We start from the raw sequence: 26494 nt of genomic DNA, 5'->3' as shown, positions 1-26494 counted from the left end.
CCAAAAAATGAACTATATATATAATATAAATATAATAAAATATAATATAAAACTATGTATATAATAAAATAATAATTACATTTATTTGATTAACACACTAAGTAACTACTGAGTTTCTTGGTTGTTTTTTGGTTTCAGTTAAAGTTTACTTGAACGTATATTTTAATTTAGTTTTTTTTTTATTTATATAGAAATAAAGCAATTGTCATATGATTTCTCATATGTATATTATTTAGGGGCAAGTGCTCAATTTTGACACTGCATGCCATAAAGTTAAACGAGTTTAAATAAATATCGCAGTATTACATTTTATAGTCTAATTTAAAGGCAACTTCACTCAGATTGGTTTTCACGAGAACTTACGAACTTAATGTATTTTTTTCAGTTTTATATAAAACCATTTCAACTACCGGCTTATAATTATTTCTACTTAGAACGGATAAGTTCGTGTTTACAAAGTGATTCCAGTAAGAATATTTATTTGGTTAAAATTAATGAAATGGAATAAGCTACTAACCTTGTCCTAATAGATGCCTAATCCCCAGCTGTGGAACAAGCTGTTACATCACTTTTTTTAATTAACATTTTTAAGAATTTGGATCTTCTTTTTTTTCTTAACGCATTTATTTACCCCAAAATTAAATCTAAAATTTTCATAATTGGTTTTTGCAAAAAAACTTCGTAACAGATATATATATAAAAGTACACCATAATATATAGTAACAGTAACAGCCTGTTAATGTCCCACTGCTGGGCTAAGGCCTCCTCTCCCTTTTGAGGAAAAGGTTTGGAGCTTATTCCACCACGCTGCTCCAGTGCGGGTTCGTAGAATACACATGTGGCATAAAAAAGTACAACAGCCTGTAAATGTCCCACTGCTGGGCTAAGGCCTCCTCTCCCTATTTGAGGAGAAGGTTTGGAGCTTATTCCACCACGCTGCTCCAATGCGGGTTGGTGGAATACACATGTGGCAGAATTTCGATGAAATTAGACACATGCAGGTTTCCTCACGATGTTTTCCTTCACCGAAAAGCACGAGATGAATTATAAACAGAAATTAAGCACATGAAAATTCAGAGGTGCTTGCCCGGGTTTGAACCCACGTTCATCGGTTAAGATTCACGCGTTCTTACCACTGGGCCATCTCGACACATGTGGCATAATTTCAATGCAATTAAGCACAGGAAACGGTGTTTTCCTTCACCGTCAAGCACGAGGTGAATTACAAACACAAATTAAGCACATGAATGAAACAAATCAGTGGTGCTTGCCGGGTTTGAACCCACGATCATTGGTTAAGGTCTTCTAATATTATCTTCCAAGAGCTAAACTCGCATGAATTACAGAAATGTTTAGTACATGTTACATGTGGATTGGATGAAGCGAGAAAGTGAAACGGACAAACAGATTCGCTCACACATTTCAATATCAAATTAAGATACTAAATTCTGGCACATTTATTATTTTCACCTGATTATATGTATCAGAAATAAATTGAAACAAAAAATATACCGAATGAGAACTAAGGACAAAAGGCTTCACATCCCTTGAAGAGATTTCTTCCACAAAAATATACAAGGAAAATAGAATTTAGACAGAAGAATATGCTCTTGTATAATAGATTTCTGTTATTTTAGTTATATATCTTGTACATAAAGCTATAGCTTAAAACTTGAAAAATATAAACTAAGCGAGCAAGTTAAGCTTAATTAATTACAATATAACCCATTATTGTATGCAACCCCTTTCTTTTTTGGGGCTCATTTTAAAACAATATATTTAATTCTTTTTTATGAACTAGACTTAAAAAACAAAGCTGCATTTCAGTGTAAACTTAATGCAACATTATCATACTGGTTCTCATTGTTCGCTTACCCATTTCACCCATAGAGAACACATTAGTTACAGGGTAAGGTAATCGTACAGACGGGCATACGCCTGACCCCGCTCGACACCTGGCGCGCGACAAAGGGGGCTAGAGTTGTTCTGCTTGCTTTTCTAATATCGATATCAAAATACTTTAGAAAAATTTTAATACTATATTAATATGTCGATAAAAGTATATGATTAAACGCTAAATAGAAATTTTTTTTAATAAATACAGTATTTGCTATAAATTTATTAAAAATAACAAAATAACATGAAAAACCAACTGTTTTATTCAAACAAAACTAAATTTATAATAATTTGTTTTTCTACAAATAAATTTGATTGCGGCTGTCAATTTCAAGTCATGCTTTTTTAACGTGCAATAAAAAAGCGATAGTATTACGCAAATTAACAAATAACGAGTTCTATTTTAAATTTATTTAAGATTTTACATATTCAAAAGAATCATCAGATAAATACATATTATCGATATCGATACAATAACGGTATTCTCGTTAAACATAACAAGCAGCCGCCCCTAGACCCTACACCGCGTCCTGCCCGCAGCACCGGCCGTAACATTGTGTTACGTCACGAAGGATACGTTTCGCATATTTCTTTGCGTTTTAAAAAAAATAGATTTGATTATGACAAATTGATAAGACTTAATTATTTATAATAATCATATATTATAATTATTATGTACCCTTGATCTTGTTACTCGAACACATTGTTCTTCTATATGAATGTGAATACTAACTTGAGTTTTTAAAGTTTAACTTTGCGAATACATAAATATTAATATTATTTATATAAAATTGTTATGGGTTGTTGAAACAGATTATAAATGTTATGTAACAAATTATGATTAGAATTTTGAAATGGTGAAAAAATATTTTTTATTTACTTCATTATATTTTATTTCACATTCTAAATTAAAAATAAAATAATCGTAAATCAACTCACATATTACATGATAAAGGTAATAAAAAGGATTAATGATACCTTTTCTGTTAATATTGATTATATGTAAAAAAAATGTATATTTATTCATAAGAAAAGTTTTAATAAATCTATGTTAGTACAAAACATGACACGAATTCAACATGCTTAGTTAATATAATATTTGCTTAAAAATAAAAAAAAATAAAACATTAGCGAAGATAACCGTCGCGTTCTACAAAAAAATGCATATTTACTTTTTTTCAATTCTAACACAAAGGGTGTTTGAATTTTTGAATTTCGAACCCCATTTTAATTAGCATAGCGCGTGACAGCTGCGCGATCCCACCACAGTGCGTGACGTAATATCGATTTTTTTTCATCGATATCGATCGCACACCTGTTCAGCTCGTGCCACACTGTCTTCCGGGTGCGTTGACCCCTTACCACCACATGTTCTTATTAGCATTTTAAGGATATGAGATACTTAAAGGGTTTCATTATAAAACAAGATTGAATGAAACCTCTATAAAAAAATTGTTGATAGTATATTTTTTTTCTTTTAGAAATATCAGTATTAAAATATTGCGTAAAGACTATCCTATGTTTTTATTTTATTGTTCTCGTTTTTTTCGATATTTATACCTAAACCCATGAATTATAAAAGTTCTTTTATAATTAAACTAAGTATTTAATATAATAAACCTTTTAATTCACGATTGCGAAAATCGATGTAAATATCAATACAATTTCTAGCAAATCATTGAAATATACAACCACATACAGATTAGTTTTTACGTCATAAAACACGCAAATGTTTGGGAAAAAAAAGACGCCACACAACACAGTTTATCAAACTGAATATCTTACCAAATCGATAATTATTCGTTTTCTTCAGCAGCTCTATCACCTTCGTTCGCCATTACAATGTTGATATTCTTCATCGACAAATACATTAACAGTTAATTCCATCATGACCTATAAATATCGAAAATTGATAACTACGATCATATCGGAAATTTTACCCTCTATATGAACCGTTGCTATGACAACGGAGCACGAATTAATAGACACCGACAACAACGTTCCATCCCTTTTTCTTACATTTACGAACGTATACGAAAGTAAGGGATAGATATGTGTTCGTTGTTTCGTTTCTAAGCAAGTAGCCCCTAGTAAAATCGATATCGCACAAGGCTAGGCGTCGATTATCCGGTCTATTCATTGTCCAAGATAGAACGATCTAACATGCACACTGGCGTAAGTTATTTTCAACCCTATTTGATTCAGATAAGGTAAATTATCGTGTGCACTGACGAGGTATTTGCTATTGTATGATTTTGTTGGAATGTTTTGTAGGCTCACCGCATGTCATGGCATCGACTATTGATTTTCGCGATCGCTACGAATGTAGCTTCGATTTATTGGACGATTTCAAAGGTCGTTTCATTCGGTTCGATATTTATAGCAGCATATTTTATTGTTTCAAATCTCAATTCCTACTTTAATTTTAGAATGTTTCAAATAAGTACGTGCATTTAAATATTTAATTTATGTTTTTGAATTAACCCTCATGAGAGACAAATTTCACTTTTATATATTTGAAATATAAATATATTTTTTTTAAATATAATTACATTCATTTCTTATGTGATAGTCGAAAATATTGCTTAAAAAGATATATAAACTAAAAAATTAAAAACTATATATTGGTTATATAATTAATCTTTTTTTATTTCATGATCCTTTTAGAAGGTTTAACGGAGCGTTGCGGTAACTCACCCTTCTGGGTAATTATTATTAACAAAATGATACAATGAGGGTGCATACGATATAGTTACATTAAACCAACCAAGTACAGTACCATGTTTTATGAAATAGTCGTAAAACAAAAAATTGGAAAGATGTCGCGTTTATACTATTAGATAATCTGTTTATTTTTACAATATTCAATGGGAATATGGGTGATATAGAAATATATATATAAATAGATAAATTATCTGGCTATCAATATACTTATGCACATACTTAATTACTTTGAAGAACTTCTTACCTTCAAAAGTCATCGTACATTACGGAACTCTTCACTTGCTGATAACGTTAAGCTAAGTTACGTTTTTCTGACTTAGATAATTATCTAGCAATTTGTTTCTATATTTAATTATATACAGTAACAGCCCGTCAATCTCCCACTGCTGGCCCAAGGCCTCCTCTCCCTTTTGAGGAGAAGGTTTGGAGCTTATTCCAACACGCTGCTCCAATGCGGGTTGGTAGAATACACATGTGGCAGGATTTCAATGAAATTAGACACATGCAGGTTTCCTCACGATGTTTTCCTTCACCGTCAAGCACGAGATGAATTATAAACACAAATTAAGCACATGAAAATTCAGTGGTGCTTGCCCGGGTTTGAATATAATAAAATATTTAATTATATATAAATAAATATAACGACAGTATAATTGTTTTGTGTTTATGATTGCTAAGCTTGGCAAAGCCAAAATGACCTAGTAAGAAACTATCTAAAATTCTAGACCGTGTCGATGCTTAACATCGGGCAAGTCAATAGTCAATAGACGGTGAAGGAAAACATCGTGATTACCACATAACTTGTGAAATTCTGCCACGTGAATTGGAACAATCATGCTCAGCCAGTTAGCCAGCCAGCCAGCCAGCTAGCCAGCTTTGAGATGCTAATGCTATGTAGGTTATATAAAATGATGATGTCCTCCTGACTGATTTCGGCCACTGCGGCGAATCTCAAGGGAGACTAGCCAATTGCGGACATATGTATTACACACACACAAGTGTGTGCGCAATCCCAGGTGTACTCTATTTTCAGGCACTATTAAAACCCAAAGGGACCGGAGAGATTCCAGGTGCAGGAGCACCGGCTTTACGTGCTTTTTGAGACACGGGAGTGTACACATTTTCAACTTCCAAACTTCAGGCTGCTTCTGACAATTCGGCTGAAAACCCTAGTAATTTTTTATTAATCTGACTTTGGGTTTGAACCCAGTACTCCACATCTGCAGCCTACCTAGCAAACAGAACAATGAACAGTAAATGAAATACTGCACATCTTTTAAGGAATACTAACAATACCTTATTTTCAAAGAACTACTAATATTCCTCCTATTTTACCCTAAAAAGCGCTCAATTTATGGAAGAAGAGCACACGTCGGGGTACACGTCGAACGCATAAGTGAAAGGTAATTCATTCAATAATACTTGAGTAACTTAGTTTGTCAGTAATTGGTTTATATATAAATATATATCCGACAATCAAAATAAAACAAAATATGGTTGACTGGTTTTGTAGTATTTACTTGGTGGTTTAGCTTTATGCAAGCCCGTCTGGGTTATACCACCCACTTATCAGATATGCTATTGCTAAACAGCAATACTAAGTGTTATTTCACTCCGGTTTGAAGGGGGAGTGAACCAGTTTAACTACAGACATAAGAGACATAACATCTTAGTTCCTGAGGTTGGTGGCGCATTCGCGATGCATGAAATGATTAATATTCCTTACAGCGTCAAATATTCTTGTCTATAGCGGTGGTGACCGCGTGAATAATATTTTGATTTGTTAGGTAACTTAATTTGTTACACACGGCATTATGACTTTACCGTTTCCGTATTTTTTTAAATATTAAATTAAAGTTTCTCTGAAAAGAAATTAAATAAAAAAAATATATTATTCAATGAAAAACAAAATGTATTTCGTGTTAGTACAGTACAGTAACAGCCTGTTAATGTACCACTGCTGGGCTAAGGCCTCCTCTCCCTTTTTGAGGAGAAGGTTTAGAGCTTATTCCACCACGCTGCTCCAATGCGGGTTGGTAGAATACACATGTGGCAGGATTTCAATGAAATTAGACACATGCAGGTTTCCTCACGATGTTTTCCTTCACCGTCAAGCACGAGATGAATTATAAACACAAATTAAGCACATGAAAATTCAGTGGTGCTTGCCCGGGTTTGAATATAATAAAATATTTAATTATATATAAATAAATATAACGACAGTATAATTGTTTTGTGTTTATGATTGCTAAGCTTGGCAAAGCCAAAATGACCTAGTAAGAAACTATCTAAAATTCTAGACCGTGTCGATGCTTAACATCGGGCAAGTCAATAGTCAATAGACGGTGAAGGAAAACATCGTGATTACCACATAACTTGTGAAATTCTGCCACGTGAATTGGAACAATCATGCTCAGCCAGTTAGCCAGCCAGCCAGCCAGCTAGCAAGCTTTGAGATGCTAATGCTATGTAGGTTATATAAAATGATGATGTCCTCCTGACTGATTTCGGCCACTGCGGCGAATCTCAAGGGAGACTAGCCAATTGCGGACATATGTATTACACACACACAAGTGTGTGCGCAATCCCAGGTGTACTCTATTTTCAGGCACTATTAAAACCCAAAGGGACCGGAGAGATTCCAGGTGCAGGAGCACCGGCTTTACGTGCTTTTTGAGACACGGGAGTGTACACATTTTCAACTTCCAAACTTCAGGCTGCTTCTGACAATTCGGCTGAAAACCCTAGTAATTTTTTATTAATCTGACTTTGGGTTTGAACCCAGTACTCCACATCTGCAGCCTACCTAGCAAACAGAACAATGAACAGTAAATGAAATACTGCACATCTTTTAAGGAATACTAACAATACCTTATTTTCAAAGAACTACTAATATTCCTCCTATTTTACCCTAAAAAGCGCTCAATTTATGGAAGAAGAGCACACGTCGGGGTACACGTCGAACGCATAAGTGAAAGGTAATTCATTCAATAATACTTGAGTAACTTAGTTTGTCAGTAATTGGTTTATATATAAATATATATCCGACAATCAAAATAAAACAAAATATGGTTGACTGGTTTTGTAGTATTTACTTGGTGGTTTAGCTTTATGCAAGCCCGTCTGGGTTATACCACCCACTTATCAGATATGCTATTGCTAAACAGCAATACTAAGTGTTATTTCACTCCGGTTTGAAGGGGGAGTGAACCAGTTTAACTACAGACATAAGAGACATAACATCTTAGTTCCTGAGGTTGGTGGCGCATTCGCGATGCATGAAATGATTAATATTCCTTACAGCGTCAAATATTCTTGTCTATAGCGGTGGTGACCGCGTGAATAATATTTTGATTTGTTAGGTAACTTAATTTGTTACACACGGCATTATGACTTTACCGTTTCCGTATTTTTTTAAATATTAAATTAAAGTTTCTCTGAAAAGAAATTAAATAAAAAAAATATATTATTCAATGAAAAACAAAATGTATTTCGTGTTAGTACAGTACAGTAACAGCCTGTTAATGTACCACTGCTGGGCTAAGGCCTCCTCTCCCTTTTTGAGGAGAAGGTTTAGAGCTTATTCCACCACGCTGCTCCAATGCGGGTTGGTAGAATACACATGTGGCAGGATTTCAATGAAATTAGACACATGCAGGTTTCCTCACGATGTTTTCCTTCACCGTCAAGCACGAGATGAATTATAAACACAAATTAAGCACATGAAAATTCAGTGGTGCTTGCCCGGGTTTGAATATAATAAAATATTTAATTATATATAAATAAATATAACGACAGTATAATTGTTTTGTGTTTATGATTGCTAAGCTTGGCAAAGCCAAAATGACCTAGTAAGAAACTATCTAAAATTCTAGACCGTGTCGATGCTTAACATCGGGCAAGTCAATAGTCAATAGACGGTGAAGGAAAACATCGTGATTACCACATAACTTGTGAAATTCTGCCACGTGAATTGGAACAATCATGCTCAGCCAGTTAGCCAGCCAGCCAGCCAGCTAGCAAGCTTTGAGATGCTAATGCTATGTAGGTTATATAAAATGATGATGTCCTCCTGACTGATTTCGGCCACTGCGGCGAATCTCAAGGGAGACTAGCCAATTGCGGACATATGTATTACACACACACAAGTGTGTGCGCAATCCCAGGTGTACTCTATTTTCAGGCACTATTAAAACCCAAAGGGACCGGAGAGATTCCAGGTGCAGGAGCACCGGCTTTACGTGCTTTTTGAGACACGGGAGTGTACACATTTTCAACTTCCAAACTTCAGGCTGCTTCTGACAATTCGGCTGAAAACCCTAGTAATTTTTTATTAATCTGACTTTGGGTTTGAACCCAGTACTCCACATCTGCAGCCTACCTAGCAAACAGAACAATGAACAGTAAATGAAATACTGCACATCTTTTAAGGAATACTAACAATACCTTATTTTCAAAGAACTACTAATATTCCTCCTATTTTACCCTAAAAAGCGCTCAATTTATGGAAGAAGAGCACACGTCGGGGTACACGTCGAACGCATAAGTGAAAGGTAATTCATTCAATAATACTTGAGTAACTTAGTTTGTCAGTAATTGGTTTATATATAAATATATATCCGACAATCAAAATAAAACAAAATATGGTTGACTGGTTTTGTAGTATTTACTTGGTGGTTTAGCTTTATGCAAGCCCGTCTGGGTTATACCACCCACTTATCAGATATGCTATTGCTAAACAGCAATACTAAGTGTTATTTCACTCCGGTTTGAAGGGGGAGTGAACCAGTTTAACTACAGACATAAGAGACATAACATCTTAGTTCCTGAGGTTGGTGGCGCATTCGCGATGCATGAAATGATTAATATTCCTTACAGCGTCAAATATTCTTGTCTATAGCGGTGGTGACCGCGTGAATAATATTTTGATTTGTTAGGTAACTTAATTTGTTACACACGGCATTATGACTTTACCGTTTCCGTATTTTTTTAAATATTAAATTAAAGTTTCTCTGAAAAGAAATTAAATAAAAAAAATATATTATTCAATGAAAAACAAAATGTATTTCGTGTTAGTACAGTACAGTAACAGCCTGTTAATGTACCACTGCTGGGCTAAGGCCTCCTCTCCCTTTTTGAGGAGAAGGTTTAGAGCTTATTCCACCACGCTGCTCCAATGCGAGTTGGTAGAATACACATGTGGCAGAATTTCAATGAAATTAGGCACATGCAGGTTTCCTCACGATGTTTTCCTTCACCGTCAAGCACAAGATGAATTATAAACACAAATTTCGTATCACCGGCAGTTTTTTCATACCTGTTTACAAAACAATGGTAGAGGTATTCAAATAAAACTCAATTCAGTTTGTTTCATTGTATTGCATCAACTGTAACACTTTCAGTTTTCATCGTTATTGAGCAAAGTTTACCTACATTATTATAATTGCTCATAATTCAACGCAAAATCATTTATCATTGTAACAACAATCATTACATATAAATAATCTAATAAAATTAACTAATCAATCATAAAAAAAAACCTTTGTACGCATTATATGTACGTGGTAACATTGTTATGTTATAAATGTAATGTAAGTAATTGTAATGTTTATAAATAATTCGATGTCTGTTTTTGTGCGAGAGTTAAGATTTAAAAAAAGAACGTTCGCGTTCTGTTAATTACTATTAATTAGCAATCACTAAATTTAATTTTAATATATATGTATAAGTGATTCCGCGTCAAATTCGAGCATAACAACGCATGCTATGTCAAATGCTCCGACCCCTCATGACAATACACACACGGCACACGAGTACCGTACTTATTTTGTTTAAGCTTTAAGCACCAATTTTCTTTATAACAAGTCGTTCGAAATAATTAAACGACTAAAATTCTATAAATATCTTACTATGTATAGGTTAAAAATACATGTTATAACATTTTTACAAGTCTATCTTTAGCTTATATTCATTTGTAAATCAAATGACGCGTTTTTATTATCCAGGTATTATTTTACAATTCACAGTCTGTGTCAAGGCGTCACGTCATTTGATTTACACGACAGATTAAACACAATTAAAAAAAAAAAAAGAAAAAAAACTATCGAAAACATGTAAATTAATGTAAGGACAAAAATTGTAACTCTTAATCGTCTGCTACATTTTAATTGTACAAATAGAAAATTATATAAATACACTCCGGAAGATATTTACAGACAATTATGGTCATGGACACAGTCAATACTAAAAATTAATTAATAAATTCGCTAAATAATTTATAATTGCACATCAAATTCGATGAACTAATAAAATCGTAACTAGAATTAATTTCTCTATTGGTTAATAATTATGTTTACAATTATAATTTAGTTACGTATGTTATTCCAATTCAGAAATCCAAAGAAACTTAATAAGACGGATTTTAGTTACATTATTTTTTTTTAATTTATATAAATATATTAGGATGAAATTATAAAGTGTGAATATCATAAATTACATAATAGATGCGGTTTCAATTATCGACAGATAATATTAAGAAGCAATGCCAGAATTCAAGGGTCAACTACAGATTTCTCACAAAGAAATAGCGAGCCTATTCGAAACGCCGCGTAGATTAAGATACACATGCCAGTAAATTACATAATGGGTAAGTAAGTGGGTATAATGTATGTAAGTACTAAAATTATATAATATATTAGAAGTATTTATATATCAGCGAAACTACGCGTAAAAGCTTTACTTAACCGTATAATAATTATTAGATGAGGATTAAAGTTAAACTCTGGATTAGAAATTAATGTCCAGACTTGGTTGCCCAGCTGTGGGTTAATTTGGAAGTATAGATATCACCGACTGGATTACACGGAAGGATAGAAACGAGTACCTATAGAAAGGCAGCTTCAAATCTTGTTTTTAAATTAGCCGTGTTTGGGATAAATAAATCGATAGGAGATCCATAGACAAGCCTTCGCGTAAAACAATTCTAATAACGAAGATACGAGGACGAGGCTTTTTTTTTAAAATAACAATAATCATTTATTTCTAGTTAGCACGTTGTATAGAACGCATCATAAATATACAATATTGTTGTATCTAAGGCACATAATGTTTAGGCTTTCAATTATTATTCCATATCGTAACAATGGTGCTAATCAAACGTCAAAAAAAAATTATGTTGCGACAAACGCGTGAATTATTTTATTATTATTTAAAGATTCATCGTTTTTTTTTTAATAATTATTTTTTTCACATTCCGCGTCTGTCGCAATCACATCAACTATTGCAAAGCTATTAATAAAAAACACTACTGATTCTACTGACGCTGTCAATAAAAAACTTTTCACCTCTCATTATTAAACTTGATTACAATTCTTATGTTTGTCATAATTATAACAAATGCATTTCATACAACATGTCTCATTCTATTAACAATATGTACCAATAATATCTTTCCATTATAGCACTGACCGTGCACTGCCAATCATACAAAACGACTATTTCAATATAAGACACGTCCAGAATGAACAATTTAATCACAGTCTAGAATTTTCTGCACCAATTAGCTTTTAAATTCGTCACCATATTTATTGCCGTCGTTACAAAGTCGCCTTCGCGTTATAATACGACGAATTCGTGTTGGTTATCCGAATGCACTCAAAAGCCTTAGTGTCGTTACTATTTAATTTTTCTGTACTATATCCTCTAATTATGTCTATAGCTAGCAATTGACTAATTTCCGCCTTCTGTCTAGTCGTACTATATTTGCAGTTATATTTATATGTCTATAGTTTTCTTCTGTGAAATAGCTATGTATTAATTGTACCAAACCGCTTTAATATTACATTTAATTTACTTAGAACTCGGTTCTCTGGCGTTTTATCTATAGAAAAAATATCGCGAGTCGATTGTTTGTTTATTGAATTACATCAGTACCAATCTCTAGCTTCACTAAAGCTGTATTTATTATAATATTTTATTTAATTTATTGCTCGTCATTTATTGCTACGTTACCTATTCTATTCCCTACATACATTCTATAGATATATCAACGGAAATTAATGTTCAAAACAAATAGGCTTATACTCGCCATTTAAGAACGACAACTAAAGTTTTTAAGAAACGAAAACACTGAAAGACCATACGATATAACGTTGAAATGATGTCGATTTTAAATTATATTTTAATTATTTGTTCTGCAAAAAAAAAAAAAATTATTTCTCACTTAATGGTATAAATTATAACTCGTTGGTATTTAATAATCTTTTGTTTTGCAGAACAAGCTTTTAAAATATGACATATAAATACATATAGCCTATCCCAATGGGAGGAGTAAGAGATAAATAACTTTGACCTCGAATTGAAGTGATATCATTGATCGACATCTGAAATGGTCTATGGTATTGAAAAAAATGGTTTTGAATATCGACAAAATTGTTATTGCAACTTTGGAAATTAAATTAAAGTGGATATAAGTTAATAAGTGGCATAGTGTTGTGTTTTAAATAAGGACATATCAGGAAATCGTATTTTTTTTATGTTATAGGAAGTCGTACGGGCAAATGGGCCACCTGATGTTAATAAGTCACCATAGACATTGGCTTAGTAATATGAAAAATTCCTTACATCGCCAATGCGCCACCAACCTTGGTAATGGAGACGTTATATGTTGTGCCTATAGTTACACCGGCTTACTCACTCTTCAAACCGGAACAGAACAAAACTAAGTATTGATGTTTAACGGTGGATTATCTGATGAGTGGGTGGTAGATACCCACGGGCTCGCACAAAGCCCTACCATTTCGTAGAATATGGAAAATTTAGATTATGTAACTCAAAGGTTTCTTACTCTGTACTCCATCTCCGATTGGAATAGTCGCATAAATCGTGAATACCAAACTTAAATTACAACTTAATCATACCACACTTATAAATCTAATTCTATTAAAAAATCGTGTATATATATTTGGATCTCATTAAGTGTAATTTGGCCACGAATTTAGTTTTCATCCCTTACTAATAAACGTAAGGGTTTTAATGTAAATATTCTTTATTTTAAGTACAATAAATTTACATTGTAACTCTAATGACTAGCTTTTCACGTATGGCCACGGATTGCTAAATAATTTAATGAAAGAAATAAATTCGATTATATTTTGCAACCAAACGGTTCGACTGGCTGAACGCTTTGGCTACAAAATACGTTATCATTTTCGATTTACGTAATGAGTCCACGGTATAGGTATAAGTGGATGGATTATAAAAAAAAAAACTACAATATACAAGTCCCTAGTATGTTAGTTATATACGATTTCTTTATAAAAGGCACCTATAAAATGTCCCTCGACAACTGTCGAACTACAAACATCAATTATTATTGCTTTCGATTCGAATTTTCATAATTGACAACATAAGGCGACCTTATAATTTTAATTTTCTTATAAATTTTTTAATCTTTCTGATCGTTCGATGCTGTAACTAATTGATCTCCATTTTATATAAATATCAATAAAACAAGACGAGTTCTAATAAAATATTTATATTTTATAATTTTCTTTCATCCTTAGTTTAACGCATTTATTTAAATGTGTTATTGAAATTTCGGATCGAAAATGCAACAATAATATAGATCAGCACTCGGCTTCTAATTATACAACTAAACTAATATCATAAGCAAGGCTCGTCTTTCTTATATATTCGTTCAATAAGTTAAAAAAATCTCTGTACTATGTATTTACGCTTATTCTAAAAAAAATTTTTTTCAATACAAAACACACAACAACGAAACTAAAACAACTTATAATATCACACTTTCGTCAATCGCAACGTGTTTTGACGCCAGTACCGGAAGCATATGTTCTCATATACTCCAAACTGCCTTATAGGTCAGCAAAACAATAATTTATAAGCTGCATTATTATTAATATTTTATTTTTTTATTTCACTAAATTACTGGAAGGCTTGATCATATCATACTCGATTTATATTCTATAAAAATATTAGAATATAATATGTTGTTTTTATTTTCCATAACATCATATTTTTACATAATTATCATTGGAGTATTGCTTTTCGTATCACCTATAAATGAAAAAAAAAATCATATCGGCCGATGACTTCCGTCACAGTGCACGCCGAAGCTCATGTCACCGTCGACGGACACCACCGGCCGATAGGGCGCGAATCCAAACTTAAAGTCAACTACAACCTTCGCCGAGTCCAATGCGATATTTACACTAGCCCCATTCCACTTTCAAACTAATGACCAGCCAGCGCTGTACGTAGAAAATTATTGTCAAACGAAAAGAATTTACATCTGAATTTCGAATGCAATTCAAACAGTCTTATGCGTCACGGGGCGCCAGTGGGGCAGCGGCGCGGGCGTCCATCGCAGCACAGTTGCGTCCGGGCCGTCGGGCGCGCAGGTCGTGTCGGACGCAGCGTGCAGCGCGGATCACGGCGAGCGCAGATCGGGCGCTGGCTTGTCGGGCGCCAAGTCGTCGGCGTCCACGCCCACGGCCTGCCCCACGCTGGCGCCCGTATCCATGGCGGTCGTGTCCGAGGTGATCACGTTAGATTGGAAGAAGCGTTCTGGAATGTAAAAGACTTCGGAATTATGATTCTCCCATACGATAACGCAGAATTATTTACTTAATTAAACTTGATTTTAATATGCCAATAGGGTGATGTATTATTTAAGTAGTCCCAGTTTGGGCGCCAATTGTGAATCGTTGAATCTTCGGGTAATTTAAAAAACAAACACATTTTTTATGAGAACGTGATATAAATTACCATCGTCTAAAAGCACGACGTGGTCAGGTCCCGTTGGCGCTGTCATTATATTAAACTCTTCCTCTAATGTTGGGAATGGAGCGTTCCATCTGAAAAAGCAAGCTTATTAAATTTGCTGTTAAATAATTTAACTGCATTTCTCATTCAATTTCATTTTTTTAATTAAAATTGTATACATGAATTAAAATAATCTGCATTATTTTTAATTTGTTCTGAGAATAAAAAGCTTTATTACTTAAATGGATGTATGGAGCGAAACTACAAATTTATTTTACAAATAAGGAATTAGTAGAATAAAATATTAGGATGTGGGGCAAGATTTGTGTCATTTTAGTGCAACAAATTTAAGAAACACATTTTGATTATTCGTAAAATCATTAATTTGAATAATCGCAACACTGAGGAAGGCACCTATGACTTTACAATGTATTATTAAAATAATGTTATAAATAAATAATTGCATGAAAAATATAAGACGTCAAAAGGTATTCCATAGATTTGTTACACTATGTTTGCTATGTTATTTACTAGATCGTACAACCGGAAATATATCGAGATGTATTTTAAACATAAAAGCAGAAATCGTAAACGTATACAAATTATAATCATTATTACTAATTAGAGTATACTCGGCAATAATGCGTTAAAAGTAATTCTCGATAAAAGATCAATTCTTATGATTGTTGGAGGTTCTGGAATTAGAGTGTGAAAGGCTGTTTATCTATGAAACTACACGCATGGAATATGTTTAGATATATAATTAGAATTACGTAAATTGTCCGCTGTGGTACCTGTGCGGCGCGCGGGGCGGCGCGCGCGGCGCGTACAGGCCGAGCCCGCCCGGCGGGGACGCGCCGCCCACCGGCCCGTAGCTGAACACCTGCAAGCGCACTCTGTACGACACTGGACACTGATACTAGCCACTGCGTTCAGTCATCGCTATCGAGGAAAATAGGATCCAGCACGGCGTGCCTATGTCTACGTCCTAGGAAACCCATTCTTTTACCCAGATTTAAAGGTTGTTTCACTTCACATAAGGAAATATTTTATATTTCAACTTATGTCTCATAACGAGTTCCATTATAATTTTTACTTTTACAGGATAAGGAGCACAAACCAATTTTGAAGTATTTTTAACGCTCGCGTCAACCAATTTTGACGAAATAATGGCAAAAACTAATTTACATTTTGCTTTGTTAGTTCAAGCACACGTATGTTCTCTCGTGTATGCTACGCTGATGCCTTCACAGCCGGGAATATAATATGATTCATCTGATTTCATTAAGAGTACAGGAACACCTGACCGGGAGAGTTACCTGTTGCGGCTGTGCGTGGTAGTGGTTGAAGTGCGAGATGGGCGGGTGACAGTCGCGGTAGTGCGGCGAGCGACGGCGCGGCGACGCGGGCGGCGAGCGCACTTCGGGAGACGCAGGCGACCCGCCACCCACGCCCACGCCTACGCCACCCACGCCCACACCCACCTCGCTCGCTGAGGATAAGGATTTTTTTATAAGAATTACTTCACCAAAAAGAAAAAGTTACATATTTTTTATATATGTATTAGTTACTTTAAAGCTTTTTTATATTTAAAATAGGAAAGCAGACTGGACCTGGAGGTAAGTCATCACCGCCCTTAGACATGACACAGGAATATTAACAATCCCTTACAACGCCGATGCGCCACCAACCTTGGAAACTGAGATGTTATACCTGTCTTGCCTTATACTTATAGTTACACTAGCTCCCTCACACTTAAAACCGTAATCCAATTTAATTTATAATTCAAACCATTATTATATATGTATGAAATAATACATTAAACACTTTGTAAGTCATTAATAAATACCAGAAATAAAATATGATCGAATATGGTATCCCTGTGGAACACCAAGTAAGATTTTAAAGTGTTATATGTCATAACCACAATCTTAAATATTTTTAATATTTTTTTACTGAGAATCTAATCTGTTTGGATTAGATTTTCAGCATATCCATTGAATTTTAACATAAGTTGCTTAAAGTCGAATGTAGTACATGATCTAAGCTCTCATTTAAATAAATGTTAAAACGTCAACCTTTTTTATTAAAAATACTGGAGTAAGTAATATAAAATATTACTTTTTTACGTGACCGTAATTAAAATAATGAATTAATAAATCTTACCAGTAGATCTAATTATGGTGACTGGCCTCGCCATGGGGGGCAGAGGTGGTGGAGGTAACATTGAACTGCTGAAATAAGGCTTGGGGCTTCTTGATAGACTATGAACCTGAAAGTAAATATTATAAAAATTCATTAAATCGTATATTCACTTGCTTACAATGTTTTTATTAAAATAACTTGAATTGATTTAAATTTTATTTTCACAGTTTTCATAAAAATATTAAGGCTATTAGTTTGTAGTGTAACAGCGTATATATGAACTTCCATAAAGTCTAGACAACCGCCTGTGATGGTGATGATGTGTTCTCATTTCCTCGCTATTTTTATAACAATATAAAAAAGAGCAACAATATAAGAAAAGTTAGCTTGATATGTTACCTGTAACTGCTGCACATCCGAGGACGGCTCCTGGCACACGAACGTGACGAAATCTCCGAGCGAGTCCTGCGGCGCGCCGTCGTACTTCCCGCCGTGCTGGTTCGTCAGCGAATCCGACGCTGGTGAAGATAATATTAACCGGCTAGATACATCAACCGTTTATCAACCAACATACTAGTGGAGATGGTAATGGTTATCGATCTTTACGCTTACCTTTTTAAATAACTAGCATGATACAAACATAGAGTTTCTGTTATACTCTCAGATTATATTTTCTTTTTCAAAATGATGGTAATAAAATACAACTATCACTTTAAAAACAAAAAACAATAGCAAGGCCCGTTTTAAGGAAATTACTAATATTCTTATATACCTCTACAAATAAGCGTACAAATTGAGTTAAAAGTGGCGACAACGATACCCTAATCGGCCATAAATCAGCGACTTTTTGAATCCTTATGACCTTAAGAAGGTGGCGGGCACCAATTGGATGCGGAAAGCGGAGGACAGGGAGCTTTGGCGCACCTTGGGAGAGGCCTATGTTTAGCAGTGGACAATGATTGGCTGTTGATAGGCGACCATAATATCGCTATTGACGCTTCAAATAAGAACAAGAAACTGCATTACTTTAAATTAAAAACCGATTGAATAACTCAATAAACTTAATCAAAATTACTATAAGCATTAACAAAAAAATATTTTCGTTTATATACAACTACAATAATATAAATAAAGACTTGTTATGTACATATATTTACAATGATTATTCGATTTGCGGTCAAACTCACCCGTTGGATGTGTATCCGTTGGTGGTGGCGCATGTTGGTAGAAGATGGTGTTGGAAGGCACTAAGGGGGATTGTGCTGCGCTCAGACCCGCCGAACTGTGGGGAATACCTGTAACAAGGATGTGATAATATATGTAACGAAATGAATAAACATTTACGCTTAGGCTCAAGGTAGATGGAACTGTATGTAGTGAATAAGTGAGGAACACTGTTTGGAAGAACTAGAGGATCGTAAATTCTTATGACTTTTATTTACTAATTATTTTTATGCGTATTTGTAAATTACGAATACCAATGTACTCTAATATCGTGATAACAGTTCACATCTTATAACAAGTTTTATAACAAATTTATTATTTTTTTTTATTATCGCAATAACGGTATTGCACGAATAATATCTTCTAAAATATGATGAAATTATATCTCTATGTGATGTCTCTATAAGGTCGAACACATGAATACATGCGTCAATAGGCGTTAGCCATAACTCATGAATTACAAACAACTGTTGAAATAATATCGATACGAACGATTATTTAAGGTGATCGTCAGTCATAAATATACCTTTCATCTACCAACTTGCATTGATGCATCGTAGTGGAATAAATCTCAAACATTCTCCTAGAGAGGAGAAAATATGGTGCATCTCAGTATAAGTCTATGCTCAGCTTACTACAAGCAACACTACTTCTAACTTTACAAGTTTCAAACGAGATTACGGATATTCATAAAATAAAAACTTGTATTTGAGATTATAATTGTGAGGACCAGCAAAAACCCCGTCAAAATAAAGAGTCATGCCAAACAATGGGTATTAAGGAAATAACAATGCTAATTATTTTCGTAAGAATTATTCGTGCTTTGACACCAAACCAACAACGTCTGATCGTTATGTGTCAGTAAAATTAAATTATTCAGCTTTAAATCAATCAGACACTCAAATAATTGTATACAAACGTCAATAGGTAGGTTCTCAGATACCAATCAAAGTCTTTTGCAAAACATTACCTATCATTTAATGGGTCCCCAATATTTCAATCTTGTTCTTCCAAAAAATATTTGGAAGAACAAAAGAATTGTAAATTCTTATGACTTTTATTTACTAATTATTTTTATGCGTATTTGTAAATTGCGAATGCCAATGTACTCTAATATCGTGATAACAGTTCACATCTTATAACAAGTTTTATAACAAATTTATTATTATTATTATAAAATTTAATTATTCAGTATTAAATCAATCAGATACTCAATTAATTTTATACAAACGTCAATAGGTAGGTTCCCGATACCAATAGCAGTCTTTTTCAAAACATTATCATTTAATGAGTCCCCAATTCTTCAATCCAACCACTTATCCACGCATTCCAAGTGTAGCATTTCTACCTTTACATTAGAATTGGAAGATTTAGTATATTAATAGGAAAATTATTATGCTTTTGCTACGTTTGCAGTCGAAACGTTTGAATTTTGGAGCAATAGTTCCAAAACCTTCACAAAACTCGGAATCGGTGTCAGAGCTGGTTATTTTACATCTAGATTGCGGTTAGATAATGATTTTTCCAGATGCTATTTTTAATTTTGATGAATTCGTTTATCTAAATATCTATAAGCAAAAATAGAAGAATAAATCATTAAAATATTTAAAATTTCAACATCGCAGATCTTAAAACGCCGATACCAAATTTGATTGCTAATAAAAATACAAATGCATTTATTTCGATAAACAAAATATGTCAGCGACCCATACAATGAACCCGTAACCAAATAAATGCAATGTTAATAATGATTCATATAAAATAATCTTATGCGACCGTATTTAGTACGAGATCCGTGTACGAACAAGGCGGACGGTTCGTGAATACTAATCACGTTAACACACGTATCGTCATTTTGTTTTGGTACCGTTCTTGTGCATATACGATTAATATGTAATTGAGAGTTCACTAACAATATATTGAGTCATATCGCCGTGTCTAATTAAAATGGACTAGATATTCATTAATAGAAATGGGCCAAATAAAAAGTTGTAACAAATATATGTGACCTCTAGAAAATCTATATAAATATTTATTTTTGTACATAAACCAACATGATTTATCATCCGCTTGTTCTCATTGATGGATTGGAGATGTGAATGGAGCTTTGCTATCAACACACACAAGTACGGCTGTACTCACTGAAGCACTGGCCGACGAGCATGGCGGAGGGCGTGGCGCGCTCGGGCGGCGGCTCGAAGGCGGGCGGCGCGGGGCTGTTGTACCCATAGTACGTGGACTCCAGTTTGATGCCCCCGGAGCCCCCCGGAGATTCGGATCCTGTTTCTTGGAGGATAGACGCTAGAATGATTAAAATATTTTACGTGAGCATTTTCGAGAAGATAATGCTGCAAATGTTCATTTTGAAAATTCATCTACAACACTAAGACAATATGACAATAAAACCGAATGATCTAAATATAACTACGGTATGAGCAGTCATCGAAACGAGAACCCGTGTAAATAAAAGAGTTCATCCTTCAAAACGCGGTATAAAGAGATTAACAGAAACGATGCAATTGATTAATATTATTAACATATATCAATAGCCTGCTTCTAAAAGACCCAATGCCATAGCCCTAGATATTGATAATAATCAGAATAGAAACAATGAAAAGATTTTCGTTATTTTGAATAACATATGCCTCTTTGCATAATTGCCTTTTTATTTTTATAATAATTGCATATTTGCCTTTTTTTAAGCTTATGTCGTTTTAGCAAAAGTACATTTATTATTTTTAATGATTTGGCAAATTTCAGAATGTGGTTTATATTTTATTCAAAAAAGTTAATTAGCTCTTTTAGTACCAGGCAATTGATATATTTATATAAGATATCAAATTACCTTTAGATAACTTCCATAGTTCCTTCGATGAGAAGACACCGGTCGCTAAAATGATATCGTTGCAAATAACACCGTTGTATGGATTATGGGTATAGCCTGTAACCCACGATTCGAAATATTATAGAAAATAAAGAAAGAAAAACATCAAAAGGAAATCGCCAAACAGAATTGGACTCAACACATCTAAATCATTAAAATCTTCATATAAATACAACAATTATACAACAATTAAATTTAAACGGAAAACATCAATATTTTACACACATCTAATTTAGAAAAAAACACACACTTAAACTACGATCGATGCCAGTTTAAATATGAATGTTAATTAAATAATTTTAGATGAACGAAATGAAATAAAGAGTTACAAATTAAAGGCAAATAAAATTATTAATGCATAACATTATAAAGTTTATGTTTAATCTTAAGAAAAACATTTTAAATTATAAGACAAAGTGAATACATCAAAAATATTAACAAGGCGTGAAATTTAAAATAACATCGAATCTGTTAACCTTGGTATGTAACTTTTGACAGCCATCATTACGATTTTTAATTACCTTTCAAGATTCAAAACAAAACAAAAACACCGCAACCACCGACTTCGATTAAAAAACCAAATTTTCTTGAAAAATTTAACAACATCAGGATGAATAATGTACCGAAATTTGTTTAACAAATTACTACTTTGAAATAACAATTTAGATATTTAGTTTCTGAAAGTTGTTAAGAGTTACACGGTACCAACTAAAGAGTGAAAGAGAAGGAACACCGACTACATTACATATTACACAAAGAACAATCGAGCAACATCAAGAATTTTCAAAAACACCAAGGAAAGCATGAGGTGCAAGCCAATACAGGGATAAGTTTGAACGTCCAAATGCACAAATCTAAAATGGTGACCACAAAATGTTTTTGTGCAATACCAATCAAAAAATCTCTCATCAATTTTACTGCTGCGACTAAAAATGGTGTTCTATTGACTTTAAAAGTATATTAACCTTTAAAAAATTAAATTAAGAAAACGATTATATATGTAACTAATATAATATCGTGTTAGATCATTATGAATACCGTATCGAAATAATTGGATTTTTTTTTATTTCAATAATATAAATGAATTATCTTATATGCTCCTGAAATTAATTAAGTTAGAATTTTCATCAACAATTTCAGTTCAATTTAGAAGGCTGTTAAAACACCATTTTTAACCACGACACGAACACGCCACGACACCGACACGAGCCGGTTTACCTTTGTTCTTAGCCTCGTGTTCATTCTCTTTGTCCCTAGTGGGATGTGGCGAGAGAGATCCGCTTAGTATATCTGAAACATATCAGTTATATGTACTAAGGTACTAAGCAAGAATTACTGCTTCCAACTACACGCAAAAAAAATGAAAGAGTTCCAGAAAAGAAAACAATCACAGCTCTAGTTTTACAATCGAGTATTAGCAAATAATATTTATGTAATACAGTTACTAGCTTTGATGATTTTATTATATACGATAAATAACCGATAATTTGTTAATCAATTACTTTCAATATGTATGAAATGTTTGAATTTCGAATATCATCAATGCTAGTGCAACAAAAATGAACAAAGCGTTGTTATTATAAATGAGCGAGAGACCTGGTAGACCGTCGCTCCCATTACCATAGCTGTTGATGAAGTTCGCGAGGTATAAGTCAAGTTCGCGCACGGACACGTTGATGTGGTAAGGGTTGACGCAGAGCCCCGGCTGTGTACATTCCGGGTGCTTCTCTAAGCGTTCCCCGTCTGTACTCTCTAGCGGTATCGCTTTGAACAATATCACCATTACCAGGTCTAAGCGCCACACCTGAAACATTTAAAAATAGAAAATATTATTATAATGGAACCTTTAAATTTAATTAGTAAAAGATACACTTGAAATATTTATTTTAACTATGTTTTTTTATATATATAAATGTACGTATGTAATGTACTAATTCTTCAACAGACATTCAAAATAGGACTGTTCTATATGATGAGGATGTATGTATGCATATGTTTATGTATGCGTATTTATAATTTGTATATTTTTCATAGTAATGACTATTATGAAGTACTACTAAAGTACCATTGTAATAATTATTTATATGTAGTTTAAATTAAAAAAAAAATAACGAATTCAATGAAAATTTGAACCAGTTCAACTATACCAATTTGGGCTGAAATTTTGCAAACGCCTGGTGCTAGTGACAATATGTATAGCAATTTTTAATCACTAATACTAAGTTTAAATAAAAATTTATTTTTAAAAAGTTAGTTGTAACATTTATTAGTTAAAGCGCACTTAAAGCCAACAAAATTTCAGATCACATCACCCTTACACGCCGCTCACAGCGTGCGATCATTTGTATGCATTTTCAGTATTTAACTATAATTTTTTTTCGCGCTGCACATATTTTACAAATTATTATAAGAATATGGTTATAATAAGATGTGCGATAAAACATTGTAGATAAATAGCATTTCGAGTATAAATCAGAAAAAAAAGTAAATAGAGGTAGCTCGTGTTTTTTTTCTATCGAGAAATTACGATTTTGATCAGACACAACCCTTTAAATAAAATGTAGCTTACAAACAATACTTTGTTATTAACTTCGAACTGTATTTGCTCATACAAAATACAATAAAAGATTAGCAATTTTGCTCTATACAGGGAGTATGTATTTTGTACCTTATCAGCTTGTCTCAAGCAGTCTATCCGTCTCATTTTGCCCTTCTGGTCGGGGTTGGAGAGCACGCACACGGCTGGCCGCTTGCCCGTGATACTGAGGACGAAATCCTCTCGACAGTCTTGCGTTATATCTTTCCGCAGCTTCCCGAGTAGACGCGAAGCCCATTTCTGTTTCACTTCTGCTTTCTCGTTCTGGAATTATTTGAGTTTATATATTAGCTACATAATTTTATTACGGTTACAGTTTGTGATAAATATTTTTTTAGTTGTTGAGATATAAGTTTACAATAAAAAAAATCCACGTTGTTCGTAATACTATGGTAGAACATTTAGTTTAGTTTTAAATATTTGCTATTGCTTAATGATGTACCATTGTTTTATTAAGAGACAATCAGGCTTCTCTTTTTCTATAATATATAATATGAAGGCGGACGGGCAAATGGGTATCTGATGGTAAATAGTCACCACCGCCCGTAGACATTGGCGCTGACCAACTTTGGGAGCTATGTGGTTATGTCCCTCGTGCCGCTAGTTACACTGGCCCACTCACCCTTCAAATCGGTACACAACAGTACTAAGTATTGCTGTTTTTTGGTAGAATATCTGATAAATGGGCGATACACTTACCCAGACGAGCTTGCACAAGGCCAACCACCAATTATTTCTCTAATAATATTAACTAGACTTACTCTTGAATTAGTTATCATATAACAAAAATATATACACTGTAAAAATTACCTATATATATTAAAGTAAAAATTAATATTTTAATAAATAAGATTAGACTTAATTAACGCAGCGATCTTCGTTAAAATATTCAGTGATGATTTAAGCAAAAACCACTTCACACGTGTTTGCTTTTTATAGCAGGGCTAACACATAATAACGAAAATCTGATCGCATTCGTAAGGAATTCCAATCGCCAATGAGCATTACCCCTGTTTAAATGCGTATATTACCTGGTAACGATAGATGGCGCTGTTTAAATATTTCATGTTTCTAAATCACGCAGGCCAGTATTTGTCACTGAGTATATATTCTAGAATAACAATTGAACGTTCATTGATTTTTTTAAGTTACATGAACAGTGGAAAGCACTTTTTCTTTCAATCACTGCTACTCGTACATCGCCTCATAAAATTGACCGTTTCTTCTCTGACGTTTTAGTTAGCCACGTTATTTTTTATGCATGTCATTCAGCAAATGTTCCACCTTTTGGTTAGTTGTTACCAACGCATATAGACATAGGCGAGGTTTTTTTTTATTTTACGCGGTTTTTTTTTTTATTTGGAAAAACGCGTGCGGGGGTATGTAGGGCCCGCCGGTGTCCAAGGCACCGAGTGCGCCCCTAACATCGGAATACCCACTAAAAAACCAGCGGTATCCTTTCCGTCTTAACGAGGAGCGCCACGGGATCGCTTTCGCATGCTACCGTGTCTACGTACCTTGGACCTGTAATAACACTGGCTTAATCAAACCCTTTAAGTCGGAACACAACAACATTGGAGCTGTTTAGCGGTGACAAGTGGGTAGTACCTACCAGATATGTAAACTAAAAACCAAAACATTTCTTTCGTCGGCCTTTTCACCACAAAACAGGTGTTCACCCACCACTTACAATTATCGCCTGTCCAAATGAAGCCAAATGCGCGGAAATCCTCACATTAAAAAAGGTATTGAAACAATAAAATCCGTGCTAGTTTCTGATCTGACAGCTCGATATATGAGGTAGCATCATCAATATTATTTTTGGATCTAGGCCATTGGTTAAAGAACTTATGTAATGAAGTCCAACATACTGTTACATACATACTTATTCTGTTGATCTCGCTTCGGAGATAAAACATAAATCGAAATTCAGTTCAGAACAAGATCGTGAAATGTCAGAAAGCGATATGCGACATTGACTATAATAACCATAACGGATAAAGGACACACGTATCAAAATTGCGTATCGCGTAATGATTTTGAATTTCACGAATAAGACACTAAGTGAGTTGTACTAATACTGCTGTAACCAAACATTCGATTTTCAAATTGGAAATATAAACGACATCGTTTTTGTTTGTGAAATAAGTAGGCATACTGGTAAATGCCTGATGATCAGTTGTAACCAACGCCAACAGACATTGGCCCTACAAGAAATTTTAGCCAACCCCTTCATAGCC

At 33.8% G+C, this 26494-nt stretch overlaps 1 protein-coding gene across 10 annotated transcripts in view; it reads right to left on the bottom strand.

The window, feature by feature from the left end:
* Window positions 1-9983: 9983 nt before the first annotated feature.
* LOC126777977 (nuclear factor 1 B-type) overlaps window positions 9984-26494 on the bottom strand; it is a 55943-nt gene continuing 39432 nt past the window's right edge. For 2 of the 10 annotated variants that reach the window (XM_050501337.1, XM_050501344.1), the window contains exons 3-14: window positions 24327-24518; window positions 23255-23462; window positions 22877-22948; window positions 21620-21715; window positions 20917-21075; window positions 18738-18845; window positions 17950-18068; window positions 17572-17677; window positions 16725-16897; window positions 16179-16288; window positions 15409-15497; window positions 9984-15207 (exon numbers count right to left, since the gene is read on the bottom strand). In XM_050501337.1, the coding sequence (XP_050357294.1) occupies window positions 15071-15207; window positions 15409-15497; window positions 16179-16288; window positions 16725-16897; window positions 17572-17677; window positions 17950-18068; window positions 18738-18845; window positions 20917-21075; window positions 21620-21715; window positions 22877-22948; window positions 23255-23462; window positions 24327-24518 (1569 nt within the window). In that variant the 3' untranslated portion in view covers window positions 9984-15070. The remainder of the gene's footprint in view (window positions 15208-15408; window positions 15498-16178; window positions 16289-16724; window positions 16898-17571; window positions 17678-17949; window positions 18069-18737; window positions 18846-20916; window positions 21076-21619; window positions 21716-22876; window positions 22949-23254; window positions 23463-24326; window positions 24519-26494) is intronic. The other 8 variants (XR_007670111.1, XM_050501338.1, XM_050501340.1 and 5 more) reach the window with 8 other exon arrangements.

This window comes from Nymphalis io, chromosome 24 (assembly GCF_905147045.1).
Source record: "Nymphalis io chromosome 24, ilAglIoxx1.1, whole genome shotgun sequence".
Taxonomy (NCBI): Eukaryota; Metazoa; Arthropoda; class Insecta; order Lepidoptera; family Nymphalidae; genus Nymphalis; species Nymphalis io.
Note: the sequence above shows the minus strand (reverse complement) of the source record. Positions and strands in the feature narration are given on the sequence as shown.